The sequence below is a fragment of the Pseudopipra pipra genome, chromosome 11 (genome assembly GCF_036250125.1).
Source record: "Pseudopipra pipra isolate bDixPip1 chromosome 11, bDixPip1.hap1, whole genome shotgun sequence".
Lineage (NCBI taxonomy): Eukaryota > Metazoa > Chordata > Aves > Passeriformes > Pipridae > Pseudopipra > Pseudopipra pipra.
The window spans coordinates 318,203-345,872 of record NC_087559.1 but is presented as its reverse complement, the minus strand read 5'-3'; the positions used below and the strand labels follow the sequence as shown (position 1 = coordinate 345,872).

General features: G+C 42.8%; 4 protein-coding genes across 7 annotated transcripts in view; 2 read left to right on the top strand and 2 right to left on the bottom strand.

Moving 5' to 3' along the window:
* The window catches only part of TMCC1 (transmembrane and coiled-coil domain family 1), a 108,074-nt gene extending 96,273 nt beyond the window's left edge, over positions 1 to 11,801 (bottom strand). The window contains exon 1 of the mRNA XM_064667035.1: positions 11,696 to 11,801. The gene's annotated coding sequence lies outside the window, so the exon portion shown is untranslated. The remainder of the gene's footprint in view (positions 1 to 11,695) is intronic.
* TRH (thyrotropin releasing hormone) lies at positions 400 to 4,104 on the top strand. 2 transcript variants are annotated; one of them, XM_064667061.1, is made up of 3 exons: positions 400 to 546; positions 1,564 to 1,784; positions 2,660 to 4,104. In XM_064667061.1, exons 2-3 carry the CDS (start codon positions 1,589 to 1,591, stop codon positions 3,250 to 3,252), a joined length of 789 nt encoding a protein of 262 aa, XP_064523131.1. In that variant the 5' UTR covers positions 400 to 546; positions 1,564 to 1,588; the 3' UTR covers positions 3,253 to 4,104. The 2 variants fall into 2 exon arrangements, with proteins under 2 accessions (XP_064523131.1, XP_064523132.1); XM_064667062.1 differs by lacking the exon at positions 400 to 546 and adding an exon at positions 566 to 685.
* Positions 11,642 to 25,570, top strand: RBSN (rabenosyn, RAB effector). Of its 3 annotated transcripts, XM_064667030.1 has the most exons (12): positions 11,642 to 11,714; positions 12,120 to 12,346; positions 13,588 to 13,731; positions 15,530 to 15,630; positions 16,248 to 16,293; positions 16,389 to 16,550; positions 17,457 to 17,698; positions 18,476 to 18,546; positions 20,132 to 20,218; positions 20,660 to 20,762; positions 21,199 to 21,282; positions 22,130 to 25,570. In XM_064667030.1, exons 2-12 carry the CDS (start codon positions 12,184 to 12,186, stop codon positions 23,216 to 23,218), a joined length of 2,292 nt encoding a protein of 763 aa, XP_064523100.1. In that variant the 5' UTR covers positions 11,642 to 11,714; positions 12,120 to 12,183; the 3' UTR covers positions 23,219 to 25,570. The 3 variants fall into 3 exon arrangements, with proteins under 3 accessions (XP_064523100.1, XP_064523101.1, XP_064523102.1); XM_064667031.1 differs by lacking the exon at positions 11,642 to 11,714 and having other exon boundaries at positions 11,961 to 12,346; positions 21,199 to 21,273; XM_064667032.1 differs by lacking the exons at positions 11,642 to 11,714; positions 12,120 to 12,346 and adding an exon at positions 12,408 to 12,509.
* Positions 25,571 to 26,103: 533 nt separating this feature from the next.
* MRPS25 (mitochondrial ribosomal protein S25) lies at positions 26,104 to 27,470 on the bottom strand. The gene is made up of 4 exons (XM_064667063.1): positions 27,303 to 27,470; positions 27,076 to 27,182; positions 26,706 to 26,793; positions 26,104 to 26,479 (listed from the first exon to the last, which is right to left on the bottom strand). The coding sequence occupies exons 1-4, from the start codon at positions 27,434 to 27,436 to the stop codon at positions 26,287 to 26,289; spliced, it is 522 nt and encodes a 173-aa protein (XP_064523133.1). The 5' UTR covers positions 27,437 to 27,470; the 3' UTR covers positions 26,104 to 26,286.
* Between the last annotated feature and the right edge of the window lie 200 nt (positions 27,471 to 27,670).

Below are 27,670 nucleotides of genomic sequence, written 5' to 3'. Positions count from 1 at the left end.
ATTCAGAATAAGAACTCATGATGCAAACTTATTTAAATAAAATCCATTATATTTTTATCATTGTCTTTCTTGTCTAACCTACCTCTCTGCATTTATTCCACAGTACTTGCTTAACAGAGGACACACAAGCTTAGTTTTGCAGAGAAAAAACTCCTTCTCTTTATCCTGAGTTACATAAAATTCAACATAATCTCTTTAGAGAATGGGAAAATAACAATTTCTGGGAGTCGAGCATGGATATATGGAGGTCAGCAATTAACTATCCAAGTCTTAAAATACATTCAAAATGCAGCTGAGAGCAGTAAAAAAAGCCCCGACACATCATATCCCCTAAACTACCTCAGAGCTATTTGCATAAAGGGTCCAGAGGCGGTGCAGTATAAGTAGGGAGATGCAAGCCATCCAAGGAGCACACAGCAACGGCTCTGTTGGATACTCTGTGTGTCTGTGGCAGCAAAAGGGCAACTCTGAAGCTCAGATGTGCAAACAGCTTTAAAGGACTATCAGTCTCTTGGCAGATGCATCAAGCAAAAATCTGCAAACCAGGTAATTTACCAAGTAATTTCCTTTTTAGCAGATTCTAGCTTTCTGTCTAAAGATTGCTCTAAGCCAAACAACCTATGTGGCATTCTTAACATTGTTACACAAGAACCTCAGAAGTGACAGAATCCTGCCAACAAGAGAGGTAATAAACTCATTCTCTATTTAAAAAATGTGTAGGACTTCATAAAATGGTGCATTTCTTTCATGCTCTGAAGATAGACAATAATTAAGATATATATGACTGCTATACTAGCATTTAAGATGTATTCCATTCTACTGAAGGAAGTCTGCTTACTGTAAAATAATCCCCTAAGTGTGATAGGAATTCAGTGCTAGCAAAATGAAATAGAAAAGCATTTGTTGTCTGGCAAGAGGTAATAGAGAATATGATTATTATTATCATGTCTCTGAAAAAAATGAGGTGCTTCTCCAGTGCAAGAAATCTCTCTGCCCCACAGAGCATAGCTGTCTTCTTATCCTGACAAATACCCAGGCACACAGCTACTTTAAATGTATAGAAAAAGATAATGAAAAACTAGTAGACTAATAAAGTTTGGCTTTAACTAAAGCTGTAATGAAAGTGCTGCAATTCTCAGTATTATTTTAAAATGAACCCTTAGCAAAGGGAATTGCCTGATGGAGATTGGTAGTGCAGGTATAGGTGTCTGTACCTCGTGGGGCAACAGTTAACACTAAGTTCAAGGGGGAAATTATGTTTGTCTCTTGGCAGAAGGCAAAGCAAAATCACTGGCTTTCAAAATTATTTGTGACTCAGGAAGTTAGGTATTTAAAATACTCATATTTATTCTGCCAGAAAAATGAACAAGTGCCTGCTTTTAATTATGAAGAATTTGGAGGATATAAGGTAAACTAGAGGTTAGTAACAGAAATGAGGCAGGATCCAAAGAGACTTCAATCCCTACAGCAGTGCTCTATCTGTTTTCCAGTGTCTGGAAATATTGCTGTTATTGCTAGGTTTGTTTGCTCCATCCTCCTCCCCTGCTGTTCTCTGTTCCACAGAAGCTGCAGGAACCCCCGTCCCACAATGCCATCTATCCAGCTGCCACTGCTGCTCCTCTGCTTGACCTTGTGGGGTGTTTGCCTCAACGGGAGACAGCCCCTTCCAGAGGAGAGTGAGACCATGAGAAGGAGTCCTCTGGATGACATCCTTCAGAGATCTGAAAGCCTCATTTTTCAGTCTGTCCTCAAGAAAGCTGAAAAGGATGAAGAAACTAATAAAGGTATATATCCCACTGGGGACATTTCTTTGCTGATGCTGGCATAGCACTTGGCTGAGATAATTATATCCAAGGTATGATTTCCAAGTTCCAATATAATATATCTATATATTTACCACTGTAACTAAGGGGAGGGGAAGAATAAGAGGGCTGCTGCAATACACTGACACAGAATTCTCAAAGGTACTTTCTTCTCTAAGATCTCCCTGCTCAGGCAAGGCTGTACCATCACTAAACAGCTACTACATAATAAAAAGGTAGAAGCCTGTCACAGAAACCCTGCCTGTTTAGCAAGTACTTCCCTAGGGAAGCTCTAAGAGGACACACAGAGGACATTCCTCAGTTGTGGACCCACCTAATGTCAGGTCTAGATGGGAATGCTGCCATTCACCTACTGCCTCAAGCCACTGGTTCCTACACCCCAGTAGAAGTAGGCTTTTTCCACAGCTGGGAAGGCTAGAGGCAGCTCCAGTGTCTGAGCCTCCCAGCTTGCAAATGCTCTGCTCTCACTAGTCACAGGAATGGAAGGAAATCAGACTTGGGGATTGCAAGAAGCAGCACATAGATGCCTGCCAGCAACAAGGAGCACAGAGCCCTTCCAGAGTGGAAGAGGAGTTGGCCTCAAGTGCCCACAGAAAAAGGTTTCCTCCCTCTTCACATGAATGCTGAGTGTTGGTCATGTAGATCCAAGACCTGAAATATTAAAAAGAATGAGTATGAGATACTAACAGAGTTATGACTGGTAGCTGGAATTACTGAGTTGGCTTTCAAAGAATAGCAGGTTATGATCCTGTATCACAGAATTCCACAAATTCCCATTTCAACTTCCTTAGTGAGGTTTATGGGGGCTCATTAACATTATTCTTTTCCTTGGACAGAATCAAAAGCCCCTCTTTCAGAGTGGCTTTCCAAAAGACAACACCCTGGCGAGAAGTACCTAAGCAAACTGGAGAAGAGACAGCACCCTGGAAAAAGAGATGTTGAGAAAGACACATCTTACGGAGACATTCAGAAGAGGCAGCATCCAGGGAAAAGAGAGACAGAAGACAACCTTGATGTCTATCTGGAGCTGAAAAAGCACCAGCCTCCCGGCAGAAGGTCACTGTTGGATCAGATTGCTGACAGCCCTCGGCCACAGCTAACCTACATGAATGAGTTATCCAAAAGACAGCATCCAGGCAGAAGGTATCTGATGTACAAGCATCAGCACCCTAGCAAAAGAAGCTGGAATTATGAGGTAGACCTAAATGACCAATATGGTGAGAAAGGCCAGCATCCTGGAAAAAGGCACTGGAATTCTGACAGCTCAGACGATACAGGCCCCTGCAACTTTTTTGAGTTCTTCACCTGTAACAAAGGCAGCTTGTTGCTTGATTTAGTAGATGATGTTAGCAGAGACAGGGTAGAAGAAAAACGTCAGCACCCGGGAAAGAGATCAGCATGGGAGAGTGAAACAGGAATGAGAAAATAATTGTGTACCATTTGCATTTGGTGAAGTAAACTGCCAGATCACTAAAACATTCTGTTCACTCCCTTATGGCTTCCTGCTGCTGACCTCTGCACCTACCTTTCAGTGCATCAGTGTTCCCATTGAAGTTAATGGCTTTGTCACACACTTAAAGCAAAGGGACTGAAGGACACAGTTGAATGGAACAGGAGTACTGAGTCTTCAACTCCTCACTTTAGGAAGTTGAGTGCTTATTTCCTTAGGAGCCTGGACCCCAGAATAATCCAACTATGTGTTCCTAAATGACTAAAACAGGCTCTTAAATTTCTGTTCTGATGCTCCTGAAGTGAAATAATTATATGGTTTCTCACATCAGTGAAATCAGTAAATTAATAGTGAGGGAGAAAAAAGAACAACATGAAATCTAGTAGGTTTTCAGTTCTAGATGATAACATTTGGGAGACTTGAACCCTTGTGCACTACAATCTGTCCAGACAGTAAGCACTGCAGAGAGACAGGAACTGTTTCAACAGGAATGGAATAGATGAGTGACTTCATAGTTTGACTTGGAACTGGCACAGGAAAACCCTTTTCACCTAAGAAGTTGCACAGTGTAAAGGGTTACTGCATCCCTGAGCATCTCAGCTGCAAGTTGTGACCCCCCTGACTGTGTACACCCACGCTAGAACTCCCACCCTGATGTGTCCACACTTGAAATCATGCCTTCTCCTCGGACATTTAACAATGAAGCAAGAAGAGATCCTTTCCTTACAGTGAGGATTTTCTCTCCTCTCAAAGGAATGCTTTTACTTTCTGTGGTTAGACTCCCAAAAGTGTTTACTTGATATGAATGATTCAATAAATATGAATAGTCAACTCTGAGTGTCCTTACTGGTTGTGTAAATGTACTGCAATAGTGTGAAAAACATAGAACCAAGCCAAGCTAAATAAAGATAAACAAATTAACATCAAAAAGTATTTTTCTAGGCACAATCTTTTTGCATGCTGGTGGTCAGCACATGTTTATACTTAGAACTGTTCTGAAGTGGAAGGATGATTTGCATATAGATAGACTCAGTTTTTAAATATTTACCTATATGGCACACAAAACTATGCATCTGGGCTAAACTCACAGCCATCTTGTGACCTACTTCGTAGGGAACTTGATGAGAAATCTGATTTCCTGTTCATGGGTCTAAACAATAGACTTACTGATTTTTGCAACTAACGTGCAGTTACTGAGTGCTCTGAGTTATTCATGTCACTTCTTGTACATTCAAAGAGGTTACAGCATGTCAGTATTTTGCTAGAATGTTATTTTATAAACAAATGAGTGTAGTTTCCACTGACATTCATCCCTCTCAATACCATCAAGACACATCAGGTGCCTGAAGTGCTCCTTTGAATACGGTTGCTCCCCAGGCAGTACCTTGGAGCTCCTCCTCAGTTATAGAAGTCAGTTTTGCCATATGGTTTAGCTACCTTGAAGAAAAATAATTAATCATTTCAGTGAGTTTCACTGAAGTTAGATGTTCCCAGACTGATCCACACTTAACATGGTCTGCCAAGCAATTTCAAACTTTGGAGATAATATGTGGTTTAATACGTGACAATGGACAGACCTCTTCTATTGACAGGGGGTTTCTAATAAATGCTAAAGAAGTCCTCAGAGAAGATAGCTGGGGACCTTCCATACTCTTCAACTTCCTTCTGCACACTTTCTGTATATGATGCCTTTTAAAATGTTCTATTTTCTTTTATCAGGGAAAAACAGATTCCTCTGAAGAATACCATTTCATATACCATTTTCAGCAATGAATGAATGCTTTTTAAACCTCAGGGAACATTACTACATCAGACCACATCCACTTGCTACAAAATGTCCAAAATAAGGGAAAAAGAGGAAAGAAGAAATTCCCAGGTGGGTAACAATGGGCAACAGCAAAGCTTACATATTTTAAAAATTGTTCCACTTTTTTTAAGTAATTCAAACCATATTTCAAATTGTCCAGATTTTTGTTTTGATCAAAAGTACATTTTCTTCCAGTATCTGCATGAAAATTTCATCTCTACTTATTAATTTCTTTCTGTTGTCTGCAGTGTTGCAGACATACTATCGGTCAAGTACAACAATTCTTTCTCCTACAGACATCGTTCTCAGAGGACTGACTGCCATTTGGAATTTGACAGTCTTGTGACTATGAAGCACACATAAGCACAAGTTCTGAAGTTAAGTATTTGTCAGATTTACCTATACCCTAAAATCTTTTGGGCTCTGGAGTTTGGCTAAGGGACTAACCAGAAAATTGCCAGCTTTTTCCTATAATGCTCTGCTTCTTTGAACAGTAATAGTGCAATCTCTTAACAATATGAACAACACAGATATATACTATTTAGTTATAGGGTAAGAATTTGTTAATTGCACATTTCTCATCATCTTATTTTTATTGTATACCTTCCTCTCACTGTCATCTTCCACTAGAATTTAACATCCATGCAAACATCCACATGTAACCTGCTTTGCTCAGTCACTCAGACGAATGCACTTGCACACTCCGGCAATTGCAGAAAGGGGTCTTGCAGCTGCACAGTTACCTGCAGAAGTGCACTATCTGTCAGACAGGATGTGGCCCTTCAGGAATCAGAACAAATCAACAGCAGACTTGGTCATGGAAGTCAGTGGAAAAATCTGCCTTCTCCTCTGCAGAATCTGGATTAAATCCACAGAGTAAAGCTGTGCACTGGCCCTAATGTGGCAGCACAGGCATGCAAAATCTCATTTCCAGCTTTAATTGAGACTAAAACAACCATGCACAGATGAGTTCTTTGTTTACTCCACTGCAATTTTATATTTCTGGATGTTGCCAGTTATTGAGACATCAGGGAGTTTGATTCCTAAAGCACAGCTTTTACAAGTGTCTTCAAAATGAGCTTTGTTTTCAAGGGGAGGAGAAAGTTCATGTAAACCAGCGTATAATTAACATTTCCTGCAACTATTGTCAACTCCTCTCATCATTACTATTCTGTGCCCCCTCCCACACATTTATCAGCCTCGATCTCTTTGCTGACCACTATAATTAGGATGGGTTGAGTGTTTCCAAGGGCCCCAACAAACACCTTTATTACTACTTATAACGACCCATTAGTTGCAGAAAGTTTGAAAACAACATCATCACTACAGCTGAAGTAACTCACTCAGTTAACATTAAATGTCCAGCTGCAATTTTAAAGCATCAGTCAGGACATTGGTATAGATAAAAAATCTGACGGAAAGCAGTCAAGTGGAGAAGCACTGCAGGAGGGATGAATCTGGGTGAGGTCTAGACCATACAGAGACGTGACACAAAAGAGGAGACAAGGAAACCTTTCCACATTGGAGTGCAGAAGCCTCTCTAACCTCCCAGCATGAACAGCATGAACTCTCCACTCCTGCAGGGTAAGGAGGAAGGGTTTGGGTTGGACACAGAGACCTCCAAAAAAATAGATGGGGAAATTCCTTGAGAAAACTGAGTTAATGCCTACCTGAGATTACTTTTAGACCTATGTGAAGACATTTGTGCTTAATTTGCCTTGATGAAATCAATGCAGCTTAAAAGTCCCAAGAAGGAAACAAAGACATTTGTCAGGTATCAGCCAACTCACTTTGTCTGCTTTTAAGAGATGAAGGAGGGTAAAACAGAACCAAAGTCTTATTAGATTATGACCTGTACTGCTCTGCTGGAGCATGACACCAGTGCCCGACAGAGACAGGCATGTCAGAGACCAACAAAACAGAACGATCCAGCCCAAAGCAGAAAATAGCTCTCGAGTTTATTTCAGCCACCTTGGTTTGAACTGACAGCCAGTGACCCAGAGAAGACAGAAGTGTATCACTGGTACAGGAGTCACTCACTGTTGAGTGACTGAAGGAACACCTTCCTCACTTACTCACAGCTTATATTCCATCCCCTTCTTCATGTTCTTGTAAATTGGAAAGAGGGAAAATCTAGACTTAATAAATTATGCAAATACTCCTGCAAAATGAGATGGAGGTAAACCAGGATCCAATGTGCCATATCAAAGGAAGTTAGTTCATTGCCACCTGCTCTCTATAATGGATACAATGACTACGATGCAGTGTAGACAATTTAACAGTCGATTGGTATAGGGAAAATGTGAGATTAGGAGTGGGAAAACTAAGGAAAGTGAACTGCTTTAAACAGGCTGCCTGAAATATGATTGCTGATTTAAACTAATTTTCACGGAGTAGCATATGTTTCCACTGTAAATTCCCTCGTGATTCTGAAACTGGTACTGTGTGGTGCCTGAAGAAGCTATTGTGAAAAAAAGAAAAGGAGAGACAAAAGTCAAGAAAAATAAAAAATATAGTAAGAATTTATGAAAGGTTCTCTGAGCAAAAGCAGTCAAGACAAATAGCAAGCTCTTCGAACAAGCAGGTGGTGTTGAAGAAGACAGCAACAAAACCCCTGCAAAACGATCATAAATCATTCCCTGTCAAATACCAACTGACGGGGGTATTCTGCTTATTGCTTTTAGACATGCTGTTTTGAGAAGGGGATTGGTTGCTGCACAAGTCTGTAGACAAAAGAGAAGACAAGAGAGGCTAGAGGAGTCAGCACCCAGGTATGGTGCGCCTGAAAGCTGCAGTGAGCCCTGAGCGGAATCCAGGCACGCGGGGTACGGCTCCTGCAGTTACACCGTTACACGGAATGGAAACGCAAAGCAATTCGGGATCTTCCCGTCTCTCCTAATTCGCCTACTCCGTGCTGCCATCCCATGGCACTCAGGGCCAACATCGCCAGATTACTCACTGCTTTAAGGGACCAGACAAACTCGGGATGATGACTGGGCTTGCCAGTACTGAAGCAGTTAAACCACAAACCAGGGGCTCAGCAAGCTGTCAGCTGCAGCTCTTACTGCTGTCACTTTTGATTGATGAGTCTGCAAACACAGGGAAAATCATGGCTTTGGCATGAAAATGCAGCTTCTATCCTGTCTACACAGACTAATTAAACAGGTTTGTTATGTATCAAAATGTTTACTATAAGCAACTTGAGTATATTGAATATATGAGCTTTGATAAAAGCAACAATGATATGCATATATTTTAGTTCTCTGAACAAAATGAAAAATACAGAAAATGTCGATTTATATTCACCTAAACAAACAAACAAACAAACACACTTTCTTAGATAAATTTAAATCAAAGATCATTTATGTTGTAGAAGAGTTTTGTGCTACCCATTTCAATGCTAGGAGATTTTAAATGGATTTTTAAAAATTTATTATTAAATTAAAAAATTGAATTTAGGCCAGTTTTAAAAGCAGTACTACATTAAATTAACTAACCATTTAGTTTAGGGAATACTTAGGAAGAATATTCTGATTTTCCCATGAACAGTCTGATTTTCCACTCTGCTTATGCCCCAAAGTCTACATTGAACTCAACAGTGTTAAATTTCAGATATTTTAAAACTTTTTTCAGTGAGTAAGCCATATTTGTGCAAAAACATTCCACTGAATTCCTTGAGAAATAGACAGGCATCATCAAGTATTACCTCTTGTCTGCATTGAAGCCTGAGGTTAGTGAGTTTATTAGAGCATGGTGCTAGTAACACCAAGATGGTGGGTCTGATCCCTGTATGGGCCATTCACTTCAGAGTTGGACTTGATGATCCTTGTGGGTCTCTTCCAACTCAGAATATTCTGTGATTTACCTCTTTTGTGCTGGGATCAGAGTCTATTATTTAACATTCCAAATGGCACCGAAGGTATTACAAGTAGCTGAAGAACACAGGTGACCCCCAACTGGAACACATTTCTGACAGGGCTGTCCCAGGGCTGTGTCCCCCTTCTCAGCTGTATTCCTACTGAAGTCTCTCCTCTTGGACATCAGTAGCAATGACCAACTGAGGAACAGTCCAGGTCCTAAAATTCATAGTTAAAGAGTTATTACAATTAACAAACATATTTTTCAACTTATTTACTCAGTATTTGCAGAGAACTCGGAGTGCAGCAGAGGAGGAGTTATCTAAGAGGGTTTTGTTAGCTGAGCCTTTATATCCCAGTGGCAGGACGGGACAGTACATGCCTGACTGTGCCTCTGGAGCAAGTGTTTGGAACGCTTTTCTTTCCTGTACCATTGCTTGTTTGCATTGATTCACAGAGTGAGCCACTACTGATTCAGATGCAGTCCCCAAGAGCATCTGTAGAACTGCAGTAAGGTTTAATTTGTCCCCAAATACCTCTTCCTATTGCAACCAGCTGGATGAAGACAAATTAGTTTTTGAAGAACCGTAAACTGAATTGCTTTAGACTGATCTGGATGTTTTCACTTTGTGAACACACTCTGCATGGGAAAGCATGATGAGCCTGACTAAATGACAGCAGTCAAAGTCTATTCTTATTTACCCCAGCACAAACCTAGATTATGTAGAAAATGCTAGTTCTGTTAAGGAACATGAGGCCCTCAGGAACACAGAAGCCCACATTTGCCTTTGGGAACAAATTGACACCATTCCACACATCACTACACCTGGCATGCTAACTTTGGAATATCACTTCTCTAACTGTCTCTGAGAGACTCCCAGTAAGTCTAATACTTTCATAAAGATACAAATTATATTGGCAGGTGCAGTCGCTTCATGTGAAACGAGTTCCTCAGGAAGGGCTAAAGACCATTTATATTCAGAAACATGCAAACAACATTTTCCTTTCAAAATGGTGAATGAAATTTCTCTTTTCAAGGGTGATTGACACTATATGGTGTTTTATCAGTACTTTAAAAAGATTCATCCGGCAAGATGTGCTCTCATATCTTGTGGTCAAATGTAGAACATGCAAAAGAGCATAATTAAGATTCAGTGAAATGTTTGATTTCTCATGCACACCACAGCATGCTGTCATCCTCCTCACAAGTCACTGCAGGCAGTCCTTCTTTGTGTCCCAGCAGTAGGCTACCAGACTTCAATTGTTATATTTACCATTTTAATAAGCCTTTAAGACTTTCCTTTTGAAAAAGAGCAGTTACTGAAGCTGTAGAGAAAGACAGGGTTAAGGAAAGAGCTTGCTGTTCTGTACAACCTCTCTCTTCCTTATGCCCGGTTCTTACTACTTGGAAATGACAGGAGAGGGTGAGTTGCCTGGGCCAGCAGGGCTTACAGCGCACAGGCAGGACAAGAACCTTTACAGCAAAGGCTGTGAAATCACTGCCGAGGCCCTCGCAGGCTCTCGGCTGCTCTCAGATGGCCCTGCTATGCCATCTAGTGACAGGCATGTTTCCCATCCCTCACCTACCCCTTTTACTGCCCCTTCGCTGCACACTCCCAATGACAAATCACGCACATGAAACAGGAACCAGAAAACTGAAATGCCAACAGAAACCTCTCCAGGAGCTCTGCACATGCAAAGATCTTGCAGCTCTTCTAGAGACACATGTATTGCTGTTCTTTCACTGTTCAGTTAAATACAACTCTCTGGCCTCAACAGAGCTCTGGACAAAAGGGGCAAGGTAACAACAAAGGGAGAGGTGGTACCACCTGAGCTTTCTGGAGGCATAGGTATGGCTCAGCGCTAGGAAACTGTCAAGCTCCAGCAAATCCAGAAGGAGAACAACACCACACCAGGTGAATCCTCTAAGGCAGTGAGCCTCAGGCTAGTTCCTGCACTCTTCCTCCTGACCCCACTATGATCCCTGTTGAAAATGTTTTAAAGGATTTAACTTTGAGGGTAAAAGAGCAGGACACGATCAGTGAAAATCCACCGTTAATGGACAGGACTCAAGTGTAAATAGCATTGTCACGTAAGAAAATCTCTGCCTCCAGGAGCTTGTAATTCTAACCTGAAGTGTGGCTACACACTCCTATTGTCACCTCCGTACAACTGGGAGTGTGGATGAGCAGGGACTGCTGCCAGCTGAGACTAGACAAAAACTGGCATCAGTAGGGGGATACTGGGAAGCCTCTGCCGCTGATTTCCACAGCTATTTGTAAGCGGCAAGTAGATTCTTGTACTCCACCTGTGACTGAGAGCACGTCACCTGCTGCAGTTTTGGGACACTTCTTTCAGGATAAATCGGCAGGCTGGGAAAGGGAACGTCGTTGATGCTGGCAACACTGTTTCTTTTCAGCGTGCTCAGCGACGAGGCTCTGAGCACAGACCCACCGGCACCCGGTGCTATGTGAGCGGGCCCGAGGCAGCGGGGGCCGGACCGGGGCGCGTGTCCCCGCCCCGGAGAGGGTTCTGTCCCCGCCCCGGAGAGGGTTCTGTCCCCGCCCCGGAGAGGGTTCTGTCCCCGCCGCGGTGCCACCCCTGCCTGGGCTCCATCGATAGCTCTGCGCTCGGCAGCCCGCCCCAGGGCCGGCCGAGCCCTCCTTGTCCCCTCCCTTTCCTCCCATCGATGTGTCGGCGCTCGCTCCGCCCTCCGGCACGCTCTGCCGCTCCCGGCACCCGGGACGGACACGCTCACCTGCCGCCCGGGCGCTGAGGTGAGGTGGGCCCGGGCCCGGGCCCGGCCCCGAGCTTTCCCCAGCCGTCCTCGGCAGTCCCGGGCCGCGGCTCCTCGGCCGGGCGGGGCTGCCCCTCAGCGGCCTCTCCCCCGGCGGGCGGTGCGCGCTAAGCCCCGCCCCTCTCCCTGCGCTCGCGCAGTCGCGGGCACCGGCCCCGCCCCCGGCAGAGCGCGCGGCCGCTCCCTGTGCGGGGCTGCGCCTGCGCGCGAGCGCGGCGGGACCACCAAGGGGGGCCGTGCCCGGCCCAGCCCCACACCTGGCCCAGACTGGCCCGGCCCGCCCCGGCCCCGGCCCCGGCCCCGGCCCCGGCCAGCCGCGGCTCAGCCCTCCCCCTCGCTCCAAGCCCTCCCTCTCGCCCCACGGCGCCGCCTCCGTTCGTTTCAGGCAGCGGCGAAGGGCGATGCGGCCCCCGCGCCCCGGCGGCCCGTGAGGGCAGCGCTCGGCAGCGATGGCCTCGGGCTGCCCGGCGGCCTTCGGGGACCCGGGCGAGGTGCGCGAGGGCTTCCTGTGCCCGCTGTGCCTAAAGGATCTCCAGGCGTTCCGGCAGCTCCAGGCGCACTACGAGGAGCAGCACGCGGGCGAGGACCGGGACGTCAGGGCGCAGCTCCGAAGTAAGAGCGGCCGCGATGACGCGGAAATCCCGTATGGCCATGGCTGCTCGTACTGCGAGCGTCTGGCAGTGCTGAAACAGTAACTGACCGGCTTACGGTCGAGGTTTCAGTGTCATTCTTCTATAAGTCTCCTTAGGCCAAGCGTAGCGTTTACAGTCTTTCCGTAAATAAGTTCTAAAGCAAGCGCTAAAAGACGTTACTTTTCAAATATCTTTTATGCACGATTTTTATTATTGGCCTTTTCGGGGTTTTTTGTTTGTTTTTATCTGAAAAGTTGGATTTATATTGTAACCCAGTGGATTCCCAAGCATTACTTGAACACCACACAGGACATGGGAAATCTCTGGTTCTTGCCAAGTTCCAGTTCATTAATTTCTTGTTTTGACAGTAGATAAAACTGTGGTTGCAGTTAAAGTGTAACATTAAGAGAGGTTGTTGATGGAAAAGAATACGGGTGGTGGAGCTGACAGGAGATGCTGGAGTGTCTCAGGGCTGTGCTATGGATTACCGCTTTGACTAGTGTTTGGAAAAAAGCTGTAAATTGTGTTTTACTAGGGTATTTCCTTTTTTTACTCCCTCTTGCATATGCATATCATTTTACATTGAGAGAAAAATGTGTAAAATCTGATGATACTTCTGTGTGTTTCCTGCAAAAATCTGGTTGGTTTTGTTCTATTATGCTACAGATACTGGCCTGGAAGTATGTTTGTTTGTTTGTTTGTTTTCTCCTGAGATTGATTAATAATTCAAAAGTCTCTTTTCGTGGTGAAACCCTAACCCTAACAGTGGGCTGTTTAGTACTTTTGAAATTATGTGAACAAGCACACTGAAATTCTTTGTGCAACAAGACAAAGAAAGTGTTGAACATCCTTGAATCCAAAGAAAATAACTGGGAATTAGAAGAATCAAGATATTGCTATATGGCGCCCCAGGTGCTGTGAGACAGGTTCCATAGTTTAAGACATATTGCTGTGTTATGGTGAAGTCCCTGAATGGAATGCCCTAACCTACTATTTTGTGTTTAGAATCTCAGTGCTGCTTTATGACAGACAACAAAGAGCATTTCGTGTCATCTGTGGTGCTCTGAACTGCATTCTGGTTCTAAGAATGTGTTGAGGATAAACTTGTCCTCCAGGAAAAAGATTTGTGCTAAAAGAAGAGGAATAATCCACGCTGGCCTCTTGTGATGAATATTTAGTGACTACCTGCTACGTTTGATAACTTGGCTTTATCTTTTTCAGATCTAGTCCAGAAGGCCAAAAGAGCAAAGAAGAAATTGCTGAAACGAGAAGGAGATGACAGAACTGATTCTGGATCTCAGGAACGATATGAGTCATTCAGCTATGGTGGAGTAGATCCCTACATGTGGGAGCCCCAGGAAGTAGGTAGGAGAGCTAGAAAGCAATATGCAGTGGGGATAACTTTTAACCTGAATTGGGGAAGTGCTGATGTATTGCTGAAGTGGCTTGGAATTGTGTCTGTGCCTTGGATTCACTGTAGCGGGGGGTTATGGTTTGTACACTGACTTTGTGCGGCCTCCCTACGTTGTGTGGGGTGTGGGGAAAGTGCAAATAATGGTCAGAAAAAATACATGGGTAGGATCAGAACCCAGCTACCCTTGAGGCAGCTGTTTGTCATGTCATTGTGCCTGAGCTGCTGAGGTCTGCTGAATCTGTGTTTACCTCTGTGCAGCTAGCTTCATCTTGTGACTTTACAAAACAAATTAATAATTAATAACTAAGCTATATAAGTAATAACTAAGGTATATAAAATCTCCAGCTTTTGGGCCGCACTTAAAGTAATTGTTCGTTTGCATGTTTGACAAAAAGATTATCCAATTATTTAAACTCTTTCAGCTTTTTCCTTGAATTTGAGGTGCAGAACACCTCTCATTAAAAAGGGGTTTACTTTAAAAAGAACACAGATTAAAAAAGAAAACAACCTCAAACCCACTCCTCTGAAGATAAGTCTACATTTGTAGAATTTCAAGGATAAGGTGACTGAGCCTGTAATTACAAGTGCTGCTACTGGCAATTGCCTGTTACTGTAGCTGACATATTGTTGTTATTTTTGGGGGAAGAAGCAGCACCATCTCTGGTGGATCCTGGCAAAGTTTCCCCTGTGGTGCTGACAGACTAGGACTGAGTCCTTTGGGTCTGCAGGGTCTGAGTTCTGTAGATTATTTTACTTTTGACTTTATGATTGCTGCTCAAATAATTAGATAGTATAAATATTAGCTAAGAATAAATTTAGACAAGGTTTATGAACATTGGAGAAGTGAGAACTGTTTTCTCATCTGAGCAGAGAAGATGAATCGTAGGGATTTTGGAATGGGATTTGGTGGGTCTGTGAAAGGGACTGTGTGACATCACCAAAGCAGTGGTGGAATTCAGTTACCCAGAGGAGTCCTTTCCTATGAATAATTCATCTTTGGAGATTTTTTGGTTATTTCATTAGCATGAGGAAGTGAGATTCTTACACTTACATAGTAGCATCAGAAAGCAACATCTGATGTTGAGTTCTACCAGTTGGAAAAAAGATTATTGTTTTAAATTTTGTCTGTAACTTTGACTTTTAATACCTGGCTCGCCTTATTTGGAAAAGGAGTAATCTTAAACCAGCATTGTTGAATATGAATTGTACATTTCTTAAATAGATGCTATATTGTTCTTTTGAATACTCAGGGATCAGTTTTCTGTAAATTTGAACTGTCATCAAGGATTTGATTCAGACTCCTAAAGGTGGAGAGATGATCAGAAATCTGAAAGCATAGACCTCTAGTAACCATTGGACCTGCCTCTTCCTTTGGTTCAACATGTAGCCAGGAAACTAAGAAGAGAACAATTAGAGAACAGTTCTAGTAGGTAACATCTAGCTTGCTAAATGTAACTGACGAATGAAGAGGGGAAAAAATGTTATTGCAGATGTTCTCTTTAACATAGTGCTTGTTGTTTTCTGTGGTGGAAGTAAAACACTGTTTATTGCCAGTCTGGAGATTAGACTTTACCCTGCATGTTTTATTTAGGGCAACACTATGAAAATGTAGGATTCTAATGTGTCTTTAAAATTGGATTTGAACATGAGAAATAAATGGTGAGAAAAAGAGACAGCCGTGTTTCAAGAGGCATTTAAATCCATGCAGAATACCTGGGTGACTAGGACAACTTTCTGTTATCCTTGCAGGTGCTACAAGAAGCCATCTTTCTGAATTCAAGAAACACAGAGCAGCCAGGATTGATCACTATGTAGTTGAAGTTAATAAATTAATAATCAGATTAGAAAAGGTAAATTTGGTGCTTTTTAATATTCCAGCCTTCTAAATGTTTCCTAGATTTAAAAAATTATATTTTGGTATGAAATGTGCCCATTTATCTAGCAGTACACTATATAAAGGATACTAAACTATGATTCCTCACATACTACCTTGAGTACTGTGCATGGTTTGACCCTATACTGTTGGTATGGTTTCTGTTTCTATGCACCATTTTCAAGATGAAGATGCTGTTTCCACATACTTCAAAAACCATCTGTTCTCCTGATTATTTTCTGTCTTTTACTTTACTAAATTTTTCCCTCATGTTTTTGTCATGATTCTTCCAGCTTCTCATTCTTCCAAATCTGCCAATGATACACTTGCATTTTGACTCAGATGCAGTAGTGTTGGCTGCAGTAAGGATTATGTCCTAAATGGCTGATTTGTACAGGTTTGACAGTCCTCGTTTATCACTTGTATGAATACGGCATTAGAAATGAACAGGAAAGTTGCATGATTGGTGTGAAACAGGCTGAGAGTCCTCTCTTAAAAATGCCAGCTTTCTTTTTCTTGTTGGGCTGAGTTGTGTTGCGTTTTTTTCATTGCAAAAGTATAATTTTCTTGAATATATTTTTTACCTTCTGCCAGCTTACATCGTTTGACAGAGCAAACACTGAGTCAGCTAAAATAAGAGGTTGGTGTGAGCTTACCTTGGACTTTTTGCCCCTATAGTTTATCCAGCTGATGAATTAATTGAATAGCTTACGTGGTGTGTATTCCTGCTCATAGCTATAGAGAAATCTGTTGTGCCTTGGGTCAGTGATCAGGATGTTCCCTTCTGCCCAGACTGTGGCAGTAAGTTCAGTATCCGAAACCGACGTCACCACTGCCGCCTCTGTGGATCCATTATGTGCAAGAAGTGCATGGAACTCATCAGTCTTCCTTTGGCAAGTAAGTACAGTCTGTGGAGTTAATTCCTCCTTTTCTTAGTGTGCTCTGGGTGCTAAGTGCATCCTGGCTGTTTGCCATTAGAAGAAAATATGCTTATAATAGTCTGGTTGTGCAGAAAACTTGGTCCTTAATGTGTCATTCAGTTTCATCCAGACACTTGTTTGTGAAATACAGTACAAAGAATGATTTCTCCATTTTTTTCTCTGTTCCTTCTTCAGATTTGGAAGTGTTGCATAACACTGAAAAAATTACTAGAAGTAGTATGTACTCCTCGTAAATATAGCTAATATTTAGTGTACTGTTCTTTGGAGTACCATAACTATGGTTAATTAAAGTTATCAACTTTAAGAACTGCCAAGGTTCTTCACATGTAAAAATATTGTGGATATTTCCAGTCTTCCCCATGCTCTTCAAATGTTGGACATTTGTACAACAAATTAAAGAAATTCATCCCTAGGCCTTTAAAAACCCCTTCAGACTTTTTTCCTCATCTGGTGCACTGGAGAGGAGACCATATTTTCTGTGGAGATAAATGACATCAACTGTGCTTTTTCGAGGTTCAAGCACAGAACCTGGACAGCACTAACATACCCGTTCTACACGTTATTCTCTAACTGTACAGCTTAAACACGAGAACGCTTCGAGGCATAAGCAAAGTAGGTGGTTCTCAGCAGTCTGCTCTCTAGCTGGTTTTAGGTACAGCAGGCTTTACAGTAAAGACCCTAATTCTGACTTGTGGTCTTGGTTGTCGTGCAAACCTTACATGTCTTTCCTTCAGCAGACTGTTTCAAATGGTTTTTTAATGTTTCCTGAATGTAAAGTTTCTGTTAAAGGGCAGTTTGTTCGTGTTGGTAAAATCTGTTGGCTTCTCCAGTTACTGTAAAATTACATGTGTATAATTTTTAGGCAAACTCACTAGTGCCAGCAAAGAGGCCTTGGGTTCTCAAACCAGCCCAAACTCCTCACCTAACAGTGTGCACGGCTCCCGCCGTGGCAGCATCAGCAGCATCAGCAGTGTAAGCTCCGTGCTGGATGAGAAGGATGATGACCGAATCCGCTGTTGTCGGCACTGCAAAGACACCCTGTTGAAAAGAGAGCAACAGATTGATGAGAAAGAATACACGCCAGAGATTGTGAAACTCTATGAGGTAAATCAAGCTCTGTGCTCAGTGTATATGTCTGCAGTAGTCACTACTTGACTTGTTACCTCATGTCCAAGCTCTTACTTTGTGACTTAATATTCACCCGCGGGAGACTGTTGCCTCTTCTAACACATATGTCTGAAGTGGTGAAGTCAGTTGCAGTACAGTATTTATATCCCACAATAACTTCAAATGTTTTTTTAAAATACATCTTCCTTCTCATCATCTGGAACTAGTAGTTCAGAGATGTCTCTCTCTTAAAATTGTGAATTTGTTTAAACCAGTGATCTTGGTTGATGGGCTGCACTGGAACTGTAAGACTCCATGTTGTCAGTACTGTTTGTCCTCACACCAACGGCAAATGCTTTTTTGAACCATCCGTGTCAACAACGTGTTCAAAGATGCTTTGCAAGCAGGTACTGACAATCACCAGGTATCTTTTCAGTACAGTCCACAAACTCCCCAGGTTATTATTGATGGGAGTTTCTGTTGGTGCTCTTTGAATCCAGAATCTTTTTGAATGAAAGACTTGGACAACTTCTAGCCTTAAATCTATTCACAAAGTCCACCTTGCAGGGTACAAGGAGTCTTTCCCTGTTCCTGACTGTGCCATATGTATTCTGAAGATAATTGGAGGGTCTTGTCATCCTGAATAGTTTGAGTAGCTTTCATCATGGTCAACTTTGAATGTGCACAGGCAGCATGAAAAGGTTTATGTCAGCATGTTCTTGCAGTTGTGTCTTAATGTAAGTTCTTTTTTTTATACATTTTGTTTTAAACAAGAAACTCCGACTCTGCATGGAGAAGGTTGACCAGAAGGCACCAGAATATATAAGGATGGCAGAATCACTAAAGTAAGCCCCATTTGCTGATGATGTTTATGAATATATGTTATTTCCTCCCTTAAATGTGGGAAGTAGTAAGGAAGTGGTGTGTTAAGGCTGCAAGAGTGTGTAAATTATAAGAAAAATCATTACCTGTAGTCTTCTGGATGCTCTTCAAACAAAGTAGTACTGAACTAACTGTTAATGGTAACATACAGAGAAGTTGTTTGATTTTGTAAAATTTTTTTAAAGCCACTTCCCAGTGAAGCACCACTGTCAGATTTTGACACATCATCTTTGCAAAAAGGAAGTACAAGGCCTACAATACTTGTGTAAATGAGCCTCTTCAGAACAGTTGCCCTGAGCTGGATGCTCTGGCTTCCAAGGAATGCCAGCAGCTGAGGATCATTAGAACGCTTCAGCACCTTCGCCTGGCAGTTGTTCTGGGTGTACCTGGCATGCCCTGTGCAGTGGATAAACAGCATTCTCATATCTTAGTTTTGTGCATAATTCCTTGCAGTGGTTTTTTGTTTCACAGGGGTAACTTAAGTCTTTCCAACTCTATCTGCAAGAGGTTGCCAGGTTAGACTTCTGGCTTGTGTAGGGAGAGAAATATGCACCTTGGTCTTGGACTAGGAAGCATGTCTTTTGGGAAAGTTAAAGTTAACAAATATTGCTGCACCTGTCCTTCAGATCTAGTGCTTTTAGAAAAATTAGTAACAAAGCTGTTTTTGTAAAAACAGTCCTCCCAATAGGAAGAAAAGTACAAAAGGTAAAAAACATGCTAAGCTGTTACTGCTTTTTGTCATGACTTCATGAGAGGTGGGGTTATGTGGTTCAACAAATGGAGAAAAGTAAAAATACAACTGTCCTGGATAATGGAAGCACATGTCAGAAAACAACAGGCTTCTTACTGATGAAATTAAAGATTTCTGACTAGTAGTGAGTCTCAGAAACTGGAATCATATGGATAGTGAAATTACTTTTGAGAGAGTGATCCTTTTCATTTATATTTGTGATACAAAAGGACAGGGAAGCTAAAAGCTGGTGAAGAGTCTTCCCCATTAAATCCAAATTTATCAATAAATGGGAAACTAGTAAAGTGCCTCTAATTGATTCTGTCCTCATGTGGACATCAGTTACTGGCATCTTAAATACTACACCCGTGTGGGGTGTGGGCTTTTGCTTTCTGATAAACCCTAGTGGAGTTAACTATTGTGCTTTAATGGTATAGTTAGTTACTTAGTGATTTTTCCACACCCAATCACCTGAAAAAAAGTCACAAAATAGATACATTCGCTAAGCATGTGTGTATCTAGTTGATGAGTGGCATTCTTGTGTTAACACACAGTTTCTCCTAGAATAGTAAGCAATAATACAATCGTAAATAAAATGATCTTCTATGAAGTGGTCATGTTTGCAATATGATTGTAATTTTCCACTTCTGTCACAAAGAAAGGCTTTTTAAACACGAGCTTGAAATAAAATCATTCAACCCTTTAGTGTTAGCAGTTCTTACCATTGTTGAATCCTGGTCATCTTGGGATAACTGGTACTGTTGTATGTGTTGTTAGCTGGATGCATGACTTACTGTAAGGTTCTCTTTATTTCTTAGTGCAGGGGAGACAACCTACAATCTTGAACATGCTAATGACTTGAGAGTGGAGATCCAAAAAATATATGAATTTATAGATTCCTTAAGGTAAAAGATCATCTCTTTCCCCTTTCTGCCCCAGCATGTGTGTATCTCCCTCTGTTATGACTTCACTGATTATGTGGATAACCAACCAATTTATCTGCTCAGTTGTAAAAAGCATTTGAAAAGGTAGATGCTGTTCCTGTGCACCATCAATTTCTTCTTCCTTTTCTGGCCTTAAAATTCACACATTCCTCTGCAGTGGGACTAACTAAGCATAGAGGAAACAAATAGCAGCACTGTTTAGGGGGAGGGGGATTGTTTGTTTGGGGTTTCTTTGGTTTTTTTAAAGGGTGGGAGTGGAAAGTGTTATAAATTCTATTATCCAAAACTGTTTATCTAAAAGAACATCAGAAATTTTTGATCCAATATTGTCTCTCCCCTTCTGTTGCATTTCTGCTGGCCTTTTTCTTGAACTGATGCTCCTGCATGTTTGCTTTGATTCAGTAAGAAGATTTTGAGTCTAGGCTTGCATGAAGATCCTCAACCTCATCCTAAAACACTACAACTTCAGCGAATGATAAGATATTCAGCTACACTTTTTGTTCAGGTAAATAGAGCATATGCTGTGAGAGGAATGTAAATTTTATATAGTGTTCTGTTCTTTGCCAGGCATCCCCATGGTTTGAAACTGTTTTGACAGGAGGTTTAGTTCTAAAACTTTTCTATAGTTCCCCTAATGACTTACGGTAGCCTTAAATAAGCTGGCTTGAGCACAGATCATGCACACAGCAGCATTGGATCTGGGGACCCAAGAGGTGTGGGAGCCTTGGCTCTGGCTCCTGCTGAGGTGTCAGCCCACTCAGCAGTGCAGCCGTGGCAGCAAAGGCGTGCACGGACCTGCAGCAGGGACTGCAGTGTAGAACCATCTTTGGTGTGTTTGTGGGGTTTCTGCTGGTAGTATTTCTCTTCTCAAGGACTTGAAAATTGGCTGAATGCCTGCAAGCAATACTGTTCACAGTATTTTTTATTTCAATTTTTGCCAGGAAAAACTGCTTGGCCTAATGTCCCTGCCAACCAAGGATCAGTATGACGAACTGAAGAAGAGAAGACTGCATATGGTAAGACAGGTTAGGATCTGTTATATCTTGCATGAGTCACAGATGTAAGCCTGAGAGCTGTGTGGGTATGACTAGTTGCCTTCAACACTGGATTTCAGTTTGTCATTTTTTCATGTGTATTGTACCATACCCTTTTCCAGGGATTCACATAGCTGCTGCTGTATTCTGCCCAGAACAGAAGTGGGTGTGCATGGAGCAGCTGGGTTAGGTGCATGTGCTGTTCCTGCTGCAGTGTGTGCAGAGCAAGCCCTGAACTGAGTGTGTTAGTTTACATGGACTTTGAAACTGTGTTCAGGAGTTCACTTGCCCAAGCAGAATTTAGAAACCTCTTTCAGTGGTGAAAAAAGACATTTAGAGTAAGGATGCCTCTTCAGTGAGAGAGTTTTTTCAGTTAGGAGGGAGGACATCATTAATGGTAAACTAAACCAACTTTGTTTTGAGGTATAAATTGAGAAATAAGAATCATCCCATTCCAAAAGCCAATTAATTATATCAATGACCTTAAACACTGATGTTCTATTATAGGTGTCTGCTGCTGTAGTCAGCTGTGATACAATTACTGTTCAAATCAATCTAGACCACTGTGCACAGCTGCATTAGGCATTTTTTTTTGCTCTGTAAAGAACACTGTCACTGCTCCTACTTGTCCTCAAGTTTGTAGAGGCAGATCTTATGGGATTTTGGTCAATATCATCACAAAGTCACAGGAAGCATTTTCTGTGAAGTAACCAGAACTGCAGCTGATCCCTTTTAGCGACAGCGAGCACCATCTAAGATCAGCTAACTTGTACTCGTGGATTTAGAATGAAATTTCTCAAGCTCGTGATGTTTTCATACTACGTGTTTTTTGTTTTAGGTCACTCTTGAAACACAGGGAAAACAAGAGGAAAATCAGAAAGAGTTTATCTCCAGATCTGCAGCTGCAGTTAATGGTGATGAAACTCACATGAGAAAAGGAACAGTCAGGAAATCTGAGGGCTGGTTACCCACATCTAGCATCTCAAGAGAGAGTGAGAGAGCAGACCCACTTCTTCAGCAGATTGACAATATCACATCCTTTATTGAGCAAGCAAAGGCAGCTAATAGGATAGATGAGGTCCATATGTTGCAAGAAAACCTGATGCAGCTTCAGGATGAATATGATCAACAACAAACTCTGAAAGCTATTGAGCTTTCCAAAAAACAGGCAGAAGAGGAAGAGATGCAAAGGGAGGAACTTCAGGTCCTTTGTGAAAAAGAGTGGGAAAGAGAGCGGCATAAATTCATGTCTCAGCATTCACGGACACACTCCTTAGACTTCAGAGAAGTCAAGCAGCATTTGGATATTACTCACATCAAAGGGGACACGAGTTCTGAAACTCCTGCTGTTGAGCAGCTGCCAGCTCAAGAGCATCTGACCTTCACACTCAAACCCCAGAATGTCCCACAGTGTGACCTAGACAGAGATCAGCCAACCTGCCTAAACCCCTTTGAAGATGAAGCAGATACCCCTCAGGCAGAGGAAGATCCTGCTAACCCATTTGTCAGAGACACCTCTCCAATGGTTTCTTTCTCTAACACAGCTCTGCAAAGTGATAAAAAAGAATATAATCCATTTGAAAGTGAGGAGGAGGAGGAACAAAGTAATGGAGCACCTGGCAGTACTTCAAACCCTTTTGAAGAGGATGAAAATCCGTTTCAAAAGGCTGGTGGGGGCAGTTGGAATTCAGGGAATCCATTTGAAGAGGGATCCTCTACTAATCCCTTTGAACTGGAGGATGGCAGTGAGATCTCTGGAGAGGAGGTTATAGAGGAAGAACTGCTTCTCCAACAGATAGATAATATCAAAGCTTATATATTTGATGCCAAACATAGTGGACGACTGGATGAGGTGGAGGTACTGACAGAGAACTTAAAGGAACTGAAGCACACATTAGCAAAGCAGAAGGAGAAATCCAACTGCTGAAGCAGCAACAGGGCTGTGTAATAATTCAATCTGCTGTTAAATATGGGAAGGTAAGGCAGATACTTATAGGCTGGAGTACAGATCATAAGAGGGAAGTGGGAGAATCCTGACCTTAAAGCACTTTCATTTAGGCATTGCCACTACTACACAGTCTTGAAGAAAGAATGTCTGAGGTATGCTGCTGGTCTCAAAGGCTTATACTAGGGAAATTTAAAACAGCTAACTGGTCTTACCGAATGCTTATTTTTGGTCAAAGAGGTTAAGTGCTAATAGGGAACTATGATTTGGAAGTGATTGGAATGTTGGTTTGCCTTCTTTCCCCCCTTTCTGTTGTAGTGTTGGCCTTTCCTCTGTTGATGACCCAGGGTAGCTGAGTTGCTAGTGGTGTTCTGGGAAGTGCAGCTCCAAAGCTGCTGTGATTCTCCACTGTGCCGAATGTACAGGCTTGCAGACCAAGCTTGTGCAATGCTAATAAGTACGTCAAAGGGATTTTAAGGCTGAGAAGAACTTTCTGACTGATCTTAATAGGAGTAACTTTTTAATGTGTGCATAAAGATGCCCAAGGAAAATTTGGGTGCTGTCTTTTCATCACTTCTGGTTTCCCCTTTGCTCTGAGCACCATGTCATAGTGCTATGCTGGCTTCAGACCTGTTCTTTAGGGAGCAAGTGTCTGCTCATTTCCAGGGAAAGCAGCATTAGGCCAGCACCACTTCAAACTATAGTATATAAGGGGTGACCCTCCAATTCCTAATTATATTATGGAATCTATACATTCCTTTCAATCCTCTGGGTGACAGAATGATCATGTTTGTTGTATTTATGAGACTGGAACCCTTTTTTTTTAGCATTCAAGGAACAAAAGATCTTTTTTGTAATGGAAATCTGAGGTGCCACTGAACTGGAATTCCATGAAAGCTAGGAGATAAAAGTCTGTGGCTGCAATAGTACCAAATGACAATTTTCTTTCATGTTAGATTCCCCTCAGGAATTTTTGTGAGAATCAGGCATGTCTATCTTTAAGAAGGAACTTCAGATTGAAGACCTCTTGTCATCCTGTGGCCTAGGGGGTGACCAGGTGACAGCCAGCACCTGTGCTGCAGGAGGGCTTACAGCTGGACAAGTGCAGGGTCACCTCAGGACTAGGTCAGCCTCTGTCTTTGAGAAAGATGGAGTTTGAGCTGCTTTGATTTTTATCTTTGAAAGGCACAGGTCCATCCATCATCAGGAATCAGTGTATGTAGGGGTGGGGAGGAGGAGTCAGTCTAAAGGGTTTCTTTATTTAAAGCTGAAATAGAGAAAAATCAGGCAGATCACACTGTACAGCACTAATAGCAATGGGCTTACTCAGAAGTGTGAAGTTCTCTGGAATGGGCCGTGTCTTTTAACTATGTCTCTGATACTGGTGTAGCTGTAACCCAAGCACTGCATGAGATTTGAGAGACACGGATGATTCTGCTACCTAAAGGGCAGGAACTCTGGTTTTATTTTGCTGTAAATAAGTGGAGATAGGGACTTGTGGAACTGTTGTTTAAAAAGCCCAAACCACCTATATCGTCACTCAATAGCACTGGTAAGGGATCAAAACGGAATAGCCAGTCAAGGACAGCTGATGTTATCTCTAGTGTAGCCTGAATCTGGAGTTGAAAGGTGAACGGAACAGTTTGGTTTAAGACCATGAAGTTTTTATGCTGAGGTTTTATTAGAGCTGATTGAGTCCATGAGTGTTATTTTGCATCAAGTGCAAAAAAGAACAGAGAATTCTGAAAGGTCTTAAAACAAACAGAACTCGTGTGCTTGGCACCAGATTTATGAAGGCAGCAAAAGCTGTCGATAAATAAACATAATCCCTGGAATTGTATAGTATAAGGCAGTTATTGAGGACAGACTTGTTTGCTAGTCAGGAGGATTGCTCCCTGCACTCTAACCTAATGCTTTTTTTGATATCAACATGAAAAAAATGTTTCGGTGGCTTCTGCTTTCACATTTAAAAGCGACTTTTTTCCTTGTTGCAACTATCCTGCCTTGTTTGTATTTTCTGTCTAATACACTAATAACTATTCTTACTGTACGTGTAATATATTATTTTTACAAGCAGATAACAGACTAGCATACCTCATGATCTTTGTCAGTGTTAAATGTGATAGACTAGATAGCTGATACTAAACTCATCTCCACAGTGCAGATCTTTGCTGGTGTTGAGACTGCTGAGAGGTTTGCAAGGCACAAGGGAATGAAGATGTCTTAAGCAGAAAGCTCAATAAATAACTAGCACTGAGTTTTGTTAGAGCTGCATGCACTACTCTGTATGGAAACTTTGTAAACAGATGAAATAAAACAACATGTTTATTTTGTGCTGTGTTTGTCCTTGACAATTTGTACAGGATGCCTGAATCGGTGTGAAATTTTGTACTCGAGCACGAGTTCCAAAATGCACAATAAGCCTGATGTAAAGGTCTGTGCAATACAGTGCAATCTGTCACATTTATACAAATTACAGGTATTCTGTATTGTTTGGTGAGGCAGAAGCTGTGATGATTTAGAAGGGTTTTTGACTATGTGCAGGGAGGATGTTTGAGGTAAGAGGAGTTATATAGTAGCACAGGACTTTGAAGCACAATGGACTTGCTGGCTGGGATTTGCTGGAAGTTGATAATTCAAGACACGGTTCTCCTTTGTATGGACTGTTTAGGAAATTATGGGATTCTGTGCTGCTTCTAAGATAAATTAATTTGTTAGTCTAGCCTCTCTGTCCCAAAGAAAACACGATATTGGTTTTGCCATAATGGTTTCATCGTTTACCTGCAGGCATGAGTAGGAAATAAGGCTCCAAGTAATTCCATTTTCCACTGTTGACTAATACTTTGTAAAACTGGCACCAAAAAAGCTGTGATTTTAACTTTTATTTATTTTTCATTTGAATTATTCTAGTTGTAGCTGCAAGATTTATGAGGCAGGGTTGTCTGTATTGAATGAACTTGCTTATTCCTGTTTCCAGGAACTGTGAGCTCTTGTCTCTCACTGAAGCACCGTCATCATCCAGCCCTGAGGAAAAACAGCTGCACGACTTGTCAGGCTGATGCTTCATTTTTCATAGCAGCTTTGTATTTTCCCCTCATCTCTTTGGGCAGTGGCACAAAAGCAGGGCAGGGAACTTGGCCTTCAATCTCACACATGCATTCTCGCAGATGATACTTCTTGGGCCCAAAAGTTGCTGGATGTGATAGTTTTTTCCTTTCTCTTTCCTCTTTTTCAAGTGTTTCTCTAGAAAAGAGATCTGTTTGTTACTATCAGAAGCCTGAACCACAGCACTTCCTCTCCTTTCCCTGGACCCAGTTTACCAGAAAGATGGATTTACAGTTCTGAGCTTGTGAACTTTACCTAGCTCGTGTCAGTTTTGTCTGGGAATAGTAGTATTTCCTTCTGTATTCCTGACAAAAGTTTGCATACTTTATATTCTTATTACATTACCTTATTACATGTTACTTACTTGCTTTTCCCCAGGATTTTTTTAATGTGCTCTGTTATCTCTTTGTTGGTTTTATCTTCCACGTCAACCAAAACTTGTTCTCCATTGTCTGTCAAGAAAAATTCATAATCCTGTATTAAATAGTACCATATCCCTCCTGCACACTGTTCAGAGAGGATGTGAACACACAACAGAGATCTGCGGCCCTGCTGCAGTTAATGTACGACGCAAGGTTTAAGCGGAAAAGCGAAATCTCCACGAGGGCAATTCTAGGGGAGCTGCCGAGGGGTAAAGCCGCTTTTCCCAACAAGCAGCTCCTTTCCCCGCCGAGTCTCGAACGACACGATCGCGGCTGTGCCGCCGCAGCTCCCGCGGCCCGGGCGGGACCTACCCAGGTAGAACCGGAGGAAGGGCGAGGGGGTCATGTTCCTGAACAGCATGATCTGCAGCCAGGGGTTCTTGTACTGGATCTGGGGAATGTTGAAAAACACGAACTTTCTGGAAAGGAGGAGAAAAGCACGCAGGAGCTGGCGCGGCGTCTCCGCGGAGGACGCGGCCCACGCAAGCCCCGGTGTCTCTGCAGGGGCCGCCCGCGCTCCCGCCGCGCCCCGCGCTCACCTCGCGCCCTCGCTCAGCTCTCCCGCTGTGTTGTAGTTCACGGTCATCACCTTCACCGCGCTCTTGAACACGACATCGCCCTGGCTGAGGTAGCGCAGGGTCCGCCGGATCGGGAACCGGCCCTTCATGGGCATCGCGGCGGCCGCCGGAAGGGGCGGGAGTGGCCCCGCGCGCCCCCTGGCGGGCGGCGCCCTCAGCGAGGGCCGGGTCTGGGGCCGGTTCCGGGTCTGGGGCCGGTTCCGAGTCTGGGGCCGGTTCCGGGTCTGGGTTGGGGTCGGGACGGAGGTCGGGGACCAGCACCGGGACCGGGACCGGGGCCAGGTCGGGGACCGGGACTAGGACAGGGGCCGGGCCAGTGTCAGCGTCGG

Excerpts from the sequence above, each read along its gene's own strand:
- MRPS25 (XM_064667063.1), bottom strand. The coding sequence starts at position 27,436 with ATGCCCATGAAGGGCCGGTTCCCGATCCGGCGGACCCTGCGCTACCTC. Across the intron at positions 27,183-27,302 it reads GAGCTGAGCGAGGGCGCGAG|AAAGTTCGTGTTTTTCAACA; the intron begins GTGAGCGCGGGG and ends CCTCCTTTCCAG. Across the intron at positions 26,480-26,705 it reads AAAATCCTGGGGAAAAGCAA|AGAAACACTTGAAAAAGAGG; the intron begins GTAAGTAACATG and ends TCTCTTTTCTAG.
- TRH (XM_064667061.1), top strand. The coding sequence starts at position 1,589 with ATGCCATCTATCCAGCTGCCACTGCTGCTCCTCTGCTTGACCTTGTGG. Across the intron at positions 1,785-2,659 it reads GGATGAAGAAACTAATAAAG|AATCAAAAGCCCCTCTTTCA; the intron begins GTATATATCCCA and ends TTCCTTGGACAG.
- RBSN (XM_064667030.1), top strand. The coding sequence starts at position 12,184 with ATGGCCTCGGGCTGCCCGGCGGCCTTCGGGGACCCGGGCGAGGTGCGC. Across the intron at positions 16,294-16,388 it reads TGAGTCAGCTAAAATAAGAG|CTATAGAGAAATCTGTTGTG; the intron begins GTTGGTGTGAGC and ends TCCTGCTCATAG. Across the intron at positions 20,219-20,659 it reads GAATTTATAGATTCCTTAAG|TAAGAAGATTTTGAGTCTAG; the intron begins GTAAAAGATCAT and ends GCTTTGATTCAG.